This window comes from Limanda limanda, chromosome 4, assembly GCF_963576545.1.
Source record: "Limanda limanda chromosome 4, fLimLim1.1, whole genome shotgun sequence".
Classification (NCBI taxonomy): Eukaryota; Metazoa; Chordata; class Actinopteri; order Pleuronectiformes; family Pleuronectidae; genus Limanda; species Limanda limanda.
This window is the reverse complement of record NC_083639.1, coordinates 3,974,282-3,983,779: the sequence shown is the minus strand read 5'-3', so window position 1 is coordinate 3,983,779 and position 9,498 is coordinate 3,974,282. Positions and strand designations below refer to the sequence as shown.

At 40.2% G+C, this 9,498-nt stretch overlaps 1 protein-coding gene across 2 annotated transcripts; it reads right to left on the bottom strand.

Moving 5' to 3' along the window:
• Nucleotides 1-310: 310 nt before the first annotated feature.
• On the bottom strand, nt 311-7,819 carry LOC132999970 (aminoacylase-1-like). 2 transcript variants are annotated; one of them, XM_061069777.1, is made up of 15 exons: nt 7,682-7,819; nt 7,186-7,335; nt 5,391-5,455; nt 5,164-5,268; nt 4,977-5,071; nt 4,700-4,776; nt 3,800-3,889; nt 3,406-3,462; nt 3,208-3,281; nt 2,884-2,933; nt 2,002-2,146; nt 1,814-1,882; nt 1,652-1,731; nt 1,001-1,061; nt 311-910 (listed from the first exon to the last, which is right to left on the bottom strand). In XM_061069777.1, exons 2-15 carry the CDS (start codon nt 7,313-7,315, stop codon nt 746-748), a joined length of 1,263 nt encoding a protein of 420 aa, XP_060925760.1. In that variant the 5' UTR covers nt 7,316-7,335; nt 7,682-7,819; the 3' UTR covers nt 311-745. The 2 variants fall into 2 exon arrangements, with proteins under 2 accessions (XP_060925760.1, XP_060925759.1); XM_061069776.1 differs by having other exon boundaries at nt 7,722-7,819.
• Nucleotides 7,820-9,498: the final 1,679 nt, after the last annotated feature.

Here is a 9,498-nt window from a genome sequence, read left to right as displayed (position 1 = left end):
TAGGACACAGTGTACAATATTATCTTTAATTCCATCTAGGTCACCGTTAACAGCTGAGTTGAGTTCATCATGAAACTCACTGTGGTGTGTAGGCGGGACCATGGGAACCAGATGAGGTGCACTTAATGATAAATTGAAGGCCGCAGAGATGGGTAATGTGTTCTAAATTTTGAGGATTTTTTTACTGATGTAGTTTTGGTAGATTTCATTATGTGTTTGGAGCAGATGTAATTTTCCTCCACAGCTCTAATCCTGATCACACATCAGCGTGTGTCATACATATCACTATAAAAGAGAATATGACACAGAGTGACGAACAAATATATTTATTAAATTCTAGTTTATTAAATAAAATTCCATCTCTGTTGTCATAATTTTAAAACCAAGCTAAATTTAAAATGTGGCAGTTAACCAACCTTAAATCCAAAAGTTTATCCATCAAAGTTATCTTCACATTTAGTCAGCTGATGCTTTCTAATGGAAAATATGGTTCAATCAACCTGTGATATATCTTTAAGACTGCATTCACACAGGTACACTCAATCTACAACCCTGTCAAATAATGTTGATAGTCCTGAGAAACAATAAAAACTAAAATCAATAATTAAAACAACAGTACCAAAGGCTAAGTGCTCAGTGTGGTTTAAGGATATTATTCTTTGGTAATCTCTGCAGATTCTTCAAGTTAAATATTCAGATCATTAGTGATTTGTGTTTGAGAGAAGATTAACAGACAAGGTCTCCTCTAAGCCTCGTCAGGAAATGCAGGTACGCTGGCGAGAGTTGGGATGAGCCTCTCGTAAATGCTGATTCCTTTCAGGAAGACCTGCTCGTTCAGATACTCGTTGTGATCGTGCAGCAGGATTGGCGTCCGGTTCATGGGGGAAAAGCCAATAGCAGGGATACCCACCTAGATTAAAGAAAAAGCACATTTAATTGACAATTGCAGAAGGTGCATTCCATTGTTCCTGCTTTTAACTCATCCAGTCCTTAAACTCACCGCTCGGATGAATCTGCTATCTGTGGCAGCTGGAAATATCTCTTTTTCCAGAGTCATGTTCCTACAGACAGAGGAGATATCAACATGAGACTTAAGGAGGACAGACCCCCTGCAGACAGATGGTAAGTTATGATTTTATCATCTGCAGCTTTCCAAAAAATATCCTTTAACTGCTAGAACATACATGCAAGTCAGATACTGTATGAACAGAGAGACCTTCACATTCACAGCAGGAAACATAGATGGTAGAGGATAAATTAGCTTTTCCTTAGAGGCTCAAACCACTAATTGTAACCACAGTGGATAAAAAAAGCTCTTTCTGAATAAGAAAAGAAGATTCTGAGAGCTCTGTGAACATTTGCAGCTAAGGTGTGAAGATTCATGGAGTGAATATATCAAAAAGGATGTGTGGGCAAAAATAGAGGGTATCAAAAATATATAAATCTTTGATGAAACACTTATACAGTGGAAAATGATATTATTCAGAAATCTGAGCACATCAACTCTAAACAGATGTCAATGTGTTGTTGGTCTCATGACAAAATTACTATATAGGGCTAAGAATTAAGAATTTAATGAAGGTGTGTCCATGTAGTATTTTCTTCCTGAGCGCCAGCAGCAGCGTTTCAGTTGAGTGCACAGTGTACTCACATGGCCTTGCAGGCTGCACTGAACGTGCTCCACCAAGGATCATTCTCCTTTGTGGAAGTGAGATTCTGGTTCATATGTTTCTGCAAAGAAAGGCTGCTCATTTAGTTTATTTGACAGCAGGAACAAAGTTAAAACAACAGTCTCAGAACCATGTGCACCAACCTGAGCAAATGTGTAAGTGACATCTTCTCCTGCTTCCTTGCACCACTGTTTGATTTGTCCTTCAAACTCCTGACAGGAGAATAATATATCAGAAGTTGGTTTAGACACTGAGCTGGAGGACATTTAAAACCATCACCTCGGCCTGTGTGAAATTATGAGCAACACAAGGTCAATCTGCAGGTACTCACCTGTAGATTTACGGTGGGGGGTATTCTTAGGTCAAAGCTGACGTCCATTTCAGCTGGGATGACATTGTAGGCCACGCCTCCTTTGACCATGGTCATATTAACCGTGGTGACGTCACCAAGTGTGAAACATTCACTGGTGTTCAGCCTGAATTTCACACACAAAGTAGTAACAAACTTACTGCAGTTACAATGCAAGACCAACACTGATGGCTAACTTGAGTTATAACCACTTCAAATCAATTTTATTTGGTGCCAAATCATAATATATATTATCTCAAGGCGCTTTACACAGAACCACAAACATTTCCACAAAGTCTGATGCTGTTATTAACCAAAAACTAATAACTTTTTAATTAATATTATTTTATTAGATATTATTAAAACTGTGTAACAAAAACCTACATAAAAGTAGTAACTATTTCACGAGTTTCCCTTCATTATTAGAGTAATTTTCACAGTAAATGAGCGTATGTGACAGATTAATGCTCCAACATGGTATTTCATAAATCAGGGCTTCTTAGGTTCAAACATTTAGAGCTGAGGAACTTTCCTGCAAAATTGTATCTTGAAAGCATACGTGAAGGAGGAACCCGACGATAAACAGACTCAAAACCCTTTGAAATCAACTCTCACTCTGCTTGAGTCAGTCAAAATTCAGATTTACAGCCCTTGGGAACTGCATATTAACTATAACCACGATATGAATAGACGCAGAGAGGGACCATTCATACTGAGCAACTGATAAAGCTGCATATGAGAGAAGAAATTAAAATCACAAGCATGGTCATGCTGAGAAAATCTATCATGCAAAATTCAAGATGTAAAGACATCCATATTACAATGTATAACATTGTATAAGGTGTATATGTGCTGTTTACTCACCTTTGTTTCTCTTTCTCTCTGAAGTCCAGGAAGGAGTTAATCACTTGTCGCTACAAAGACAAAGACGCGTGGACATTGGCACAGTTCTCCTCACACTTTGACCATAATGAGTCAAAGGATTTTAGTAAAGAAGCAATGTGTAACTTCTGCTGAGCAGCAGCGCCCCCTGCAGCCACATGTAGAAATTAATTCTGTTGGGCACCAAATCTTAGTGGGTAAACTGTTTTTAAGTCTTTTGCAGTGATCTATAGGGTTAGCTATAATTTAAAGAGTTCAATAACTGCATAATTTTGTTTGAATTGGTGACATGATCCTGACACTTACCAGCTTCTCAGCAGCTGTGTTCTCCACAAACCTGGACCCATGGCCTGGACTACCTGGGCAGTGGACTGTGATCCCTGGAAAGAAAAACTGACTCCATCATCCTTCACAGTTTAAACCAGAACTAGGTATACATGTAAAATCCTTAAGTCTGATCAGATGTGTACTGGATGTCTTACATTATGCACATTTTATACTCACACCAGGGGTTTCTTTCACCATAGAACACAGTGAACGCCTCGCCAGGATTAGCCAGACCTACAGAACACATTCACATTAAGAAAAAACACTTGAAGATAACTCTAAAAGCACAAAGTGTGAGGAAAATTAACAATTTTCATAATGTATGATTTGCAACAAAACCAGATCAGTGATCCTTATCCTAAAAAACAAAAGCTTGAATTTAGCAACAAATTTTGAATTAGAAATTAAAAAAAAAAATTAGAAATTTCACCTGAAGTTCACTGTATCAAGGTCACTTACCGAGACACAAAAGGGAACCCTAACCTTAACCCAAGTTACTAAATGACTGATTGACTTTCATTTCAGGTTTTTGATCAGTTACTTTTGAAAAATGTTGCAGTTACTTATTTACCTTCATCGAGGGCAAAGCCAATGTTCAATGTCTTGAACTCAGGATGCTTCACGAATGTTTCCATTCCCTTGTGACCGCCAACTTCTTCATCTAAAAAACACATTTTATTTGACAATGTAATATTTCTATTACTATACAAGTGTGAACTTTTGAAGATCTGGTTAAGCATAGTGGGGCAGTGTAGTAGAGCTTTCCTGGCAAAAATGTAAAGTCACTGAACTCCATAATACAGTTACACCAAACTGGCACAGTGCTTAAGCGGGTTTTCCCACCAAATCCAGTAGGTACACTGGAGTTTACCAGCAGCTTGTCTGATAAGCCTAAATTGGAATAAATATATTTGTTTCATCTCCCACTCACTTCTATTCCACCTTGAAAGAAGAATGTGAATTAATTAAAACACGTTTCCAAATTTCGGTACCTGTGAGCACATCTGGGTGAAAGACTATGTGTACGTGAGAGAGAGTGAAAGAGAGAGGATACGTTGGTTAAAGAGCGAGAGAGCAAGACCATGTGACCCACCCCTGGAACGTGATCAAGCCAAGCTCCTTTCTTATCAGTGCACACACATAGAACAATGGCAAGTCCATGGCGCAGACACCCAGGGAGCCATGCACGGTGCCAGGGCACGGTCAGAGTGCAGGACACCCAAGAAGCCATGCACAGCTCGACTATGCCTGCTCCCAGAGTTAATTTGGGCCTATCTTTGGACAGCGAAAAAGTATTTTTCTTTACAGTTTTTCCCAGCTCTGTCAGTAATTTACTGCTCGTCTCTGTACACCCAGTCTGAGTTTACGCATGTGTCCAATCACAATGTTTGTGTGTGTGAGTGTTTGTTAAAGCGAGAAACAAGCTGAATTAGGAGTGAAATGAATGAGGGAGAAATATCTAATATCTTACCAGGAACAAACATTAAGTGGACAGTTCGCATCAGTTTGCGTCCCTCTGCCTTCAGTCTTCTGACTGCCTGGATGTATCTACAGAGAGCAGAAGCAGACACAGCAGAGTTGTAACAAAGATTTTTTTTTAAAAGTCTGAAGTAACATTGTGCAGGTCGGGTGAGTGCATGTAAAAACTGGTGATTCACATTCAACATTATTTCAAGTGCAGATCACAAAACACACTAGAGCACAAATCCTGTTTACTGATACAAGTTATCAAGGCAGTTAATACCCACTGTATAGTTACACATTTCATGTCCTGTGATCCCCGGGCATAAATGTTGCCCTCTGCATCTCTGAAAGCACTGAAAGCATCGTATTTCCAATGTTCCTGGAGAAGAGATTGATATCAAATCTATTTTTTTCATGTCTATTACAGGTGATAAAAGTTTTCAACGCCATTAGCAGAGTTGAATTTAATACCTGGTATACAGGCACAACATCCGTGTGGGAATTCAGCAAGATGGATTTCAAGCTGGGGTTTGTCCCTTCCCATGTCATGATGCTCACGACTCTGCCTGGAAAAATCTAAAAGGGACATAGATGGAACACTTGTTTCCTTTTCCTTCCATAAGATGTATTCAACATTTCCGCTCTGTACTTGAACATCTGTTTGCTTCATGGGTTGAAGTACCATCAGTGACACACACCTCAATCTTTTTCATGGGTAGCTCAAGCTCATCCGCTATTCTGTCCAGGAAACGAAGAGCAGCATCTATCAATTAAGACACAGATTAAAAAACATTTCAGATTATTAGATAGTGATAACCCATGTTGTTCTTCACTGTGATGGCACCGGATTTAGAAAAGATCACCAAACAAGGATGGAAAACTAAGGAATCAAAGTGTCTCCATCCATTTTTCAGCCTCTTATTTCAGTCAGTGTGTGGATTATGTTGACAGAATATCCTAAATTTCCTTTTCTCAGTCACTCTTCCTATTGTTCCCATATCAACTATGGGATGTGCCCTCAAAATGTCCATGGGGCTACTACAGGGTCCCTCCCAAGCTGATCATCATGCCTGGCACAACTCTAAGAGCACATACCTCTGCGGAGGTTATTGTTCAATCTCAAGTTAAAAAGGAATTCCTGGATCTATGCCTACATTTATTGGATTCTTCCTTAGGTCTGACCCATACCTCCACAAACTTTAATGGACTGAACATCAGACAGATTTCAATGAAAACATAAGAGGAAAAAAAGCGGGCATCCAGAGAGGAAGCCTTAAATCACTATGGCTGGGGTCCACTGAGGTCATCCTGAGTGAGGGCTGCCTTTCTGCTGACAAAACCCTCACCTCAACCACCACTTTCTGCAGACTAGCTCTTTCTGCCAGTAAAGTTTACGACCACCGGCGAGGGTCAAAGGGCCACAAGGTTTGAAGGGAGAGTCTTGCTCAGCAGTTTTTCTTTCTTTCCTCAGATAACAGACCTGACACATTAGCGGGAGGCACTTACTGTCTAACTAATGCAGACAACAGCTGGACTTTGTTAAACATTAACATATTGAATGATGAAACAGATCTTTGTCCCAGCAGCCATTTTAACATGATCAAGTAAACACAGGGGTTATTATTGATAAAAAAATGTTCTAGTTTATTTAGCCTTAATTTATGAGAGTATGGGTAGAAACACTTGTGTTTACCTACTATTTCATATGATGTCATGGCTGCTGTGAAAAAGGTCTATAGCTTTTAAGATTTGTTCGATGTGGGAAGGGTGTGTTAATATGATAGAAAAGAAAAATGCATGTAAAGTAACAGCAACACAATAAGGACTGGGCTATATAACCAAAACTTCCTGTTTTCCCTGCTTAGTTTTGCTTGTTTTGTTACTTTGTGTGTCAGCATTTGTCAGTCTAGTGTCTACGCCTTTGACCAGTAATATTCCAAAAATGTGCTTTTAAGCCTGTTGATTTTGACACCTCTGCCTGTTGTCGACCAATCCCTGTGTACTCAACCTTCTCCCTGTAAGACAGTGTTTGTTTGTGTTTGGCCTGATCCTATAACCAGAAGGTATATCAAAATAAAAAATTTCATGTCAATTAATAGCAATAAAAGATGGACAGGATAAATATCACAGTATTATATTTAGTACGTTTATTACTATCAATTACGCACCTGCAAAATGCATAAGAAACATACTGAGCTTATGCTGTATTGCTATTGATGGCAATTATACTGCTATAATTTGATATTGTTTAACTACTCTGACCTATATAACACATTACTTTGTATTAATTCATATTTCTTTATATTCCTTCACCCGAGTACTGCATGCTACTTATGTGATGTCTTCTGCTGCTGTAACATTGCAAATTTCCCCATTGCGGGACTAACAAAGGACTTGTTGATCTTAATCTTAATCAAATTGAATTTTCTTAATCCCCACATGGATTTAGAGATTTAAATCACAGCGACCCAAACATCCATTTTGCTGTCTCACCATAGTCGGGCTGTGGGTGCACCGTTTTGAGGCGGAGGTAGTCTCTGAACAGACCCACAGAAGGGTCCTCTCCCCCGGGGGACCTCCGGCCTCCTCCTCCGATACCCGGACCATCTTTGTCGGGCAGCATGGTGTGGTTTATCCGCTCCTCTGGGGACCAGGATGGACAAAGGTGTTCAGAAAAAACAACACACAGCGCCTTTATAAATACCACAGTCACACACACTGACACCAGCGGGACACTGTGACAAATACACAATGACGTGTGTCTTTTGAAAACGTTGCCTTTGTTGTTATAGCGTAGTCGAAATAAAAATATTTAAAAATCTTTTCAGGTGTTTAACGGTAAATCATGGGGAACCGCGTCAGGCTACACCAGTAAGCTAGCACTTTCTATCTGTGACTACGTGTTTCGGTCGCTAGCTCTTGTACAAGCTACAGCTAACCGAGCAGTGCTAGCTACATGGAGCAAACACACACCAAACAACAGATTTACCTGATTTGTTTCAGCCGCAGTTACTCCTAACGGTACTCACCTCGTGTAGAGCTGTGAGGTGACGCAGGAATCTGAGTCTCCGGGATTCGAACCAGTGGCACCTCAATTTGGAGTGCGCGCCTATTCAAACCTTTACGGTAAATGACGAGCGAGGACTTTGAGCGAGGTAGGGTCACTCTTCTTCTGGTTCAATGGCGGAAGGCAACTCACGTTTAAGATGCTTTGCCGCCACCTACTTTGCTGGAGTATGGGTCAGAGTGTTTGGTCTGCTGAAATACATATATTTAAAAAACATCAAATAAATAAAATCCAAAAATCCAACCCAGTTTCTTTAAAAAAAATGCCCTTCTTTGTGTGTCTTCCCTCTCTACCTCTCCTCTGGTTCACCAGCTTGTCAGTGTCTGCACATTTGTTTTGTACCCTGACCTGTTGAATCTCTACCTCCCTCTCCATTACTTCACACCCTCCATATGCTACACTATGGTTTCCTCCACAGTTACAACATTCTGGTTTCATCCCTTTCCCACACTGCTCATATTAATGATCCTCACCACAACTAGCACATATTCGTTTCCTTTACATGTCATAGCAGTTTGACCAAATCTTTGACATTTAAAGCATCTTTTGTTATATATTCCCTCACTGTGTAGGTCCTGTACAGTGGTGGAGAAAGTACTGAAGTTTAGTACTTAAGTAAAAGTACAAGTACCCAGGAAAATATATACTTAAGTAAAAGTAAAAGTACTACATCAACAGTGTTGCCACAGTTACTTTGAAAAAGTAACTTAGTTACTTTACAGACTACTTGATTTTAAAAGTAGTTTAGTTACTTTACAGACTACTTGATTTTAAAAGTAACTAAGTTAGATTACTAGTTACTTTCTTAGTTACATTCCGCAGCTGCCGACAACACCCCCGCCGGCTCAACATAAAAATAACAACCGGTTTTGCCAACTTTATTAGTGGATTTTTAACAGTAATGTACACAACAACAATGTACAATGTAACTTAAAAACTAATTCTTAAAAAAATACATGTTTTTATAAAAACAGAAGTCTTCCTTAAATTAACTTAAATACTTCTTTTGGGGCGGGGCGAACGGAGCGGGTGATCCGCGAGAAGGGCCCGGCATGCGGCCAGAGTCGCCGCCGCCGACCGGTCCCCTCCGACGGCCCGCCTTCCGCACCGGCGACGGACACAACCCCTCGGTCCAAGAGAAAGGAAGCCCCCGCACCAGAGACGCCGTGAGGCGCGGCGGACGAGGACCCCCCCCCCCAAAATACGTCGCGGCGGGCTGCACACCGAGCCTCCGGCTGCGCGGAGCGGAGGGCGGCTGATCCCCCATCCGCGGCACGAAATCAAATATATATTTTACTATTAATGACAAAATAGTAACGCACAGTGACTTGAACAAGTAACTTTAATCTGATTACTGGTTTGGAAATAGTAACGCGTTAGATTACTCGTTACTGAAAAAAGTAGTCAGATTAGAGTAACGCGTTTCTAAGTAGCGCGTTACCGGCATCACTGTACATCAACAATCCTACTTAAGTAAAAGTTAAAAGTACTTACTTTTAAATTTACTTTAAGTATTACAAGTAAAAGATTAAGATACATTTATTTGTCCCAAACACATGCACAGACATGCACAAGCAAACTCATGCAAGAAGTGAAATGTAACCTCTGCTTTTAACCCATCTGGTGCAGGACACACAGAGCAAAGAACTCACGCAATAGGTTGTCTCTCAATGTCAAGGCTGTGCCATTTTGATAAAGAATGCAGATATAGCTACTGGTAATACTCATGCCTCTACAGA

Bases quoted from the DNA above. Each gene is read 5' to 3' on its own strand.
- LOC132999970 (XM_061069777.1), bottom strand. From the start codon at position 7,315: ATGCTGCCCGACAAAGATGGTCCGGGTATCGGAGGAGGAGGCCGGAGG. The intron at 3,890-4,699 runs GTAAGATATTAG...TGTGTTTTTTAG, and splicing joins CCACTTAATGTTTGTTCCTG to ATGAAGAAGTTGGCGGTCAC. The intron at 911-1,000 runs GTGAGTTTAAGG...TCTTTAATCTAG, and splicing joins ATAGCAGATTCATCCGAGCG to GTGGGTATCCCTGCTATTGG.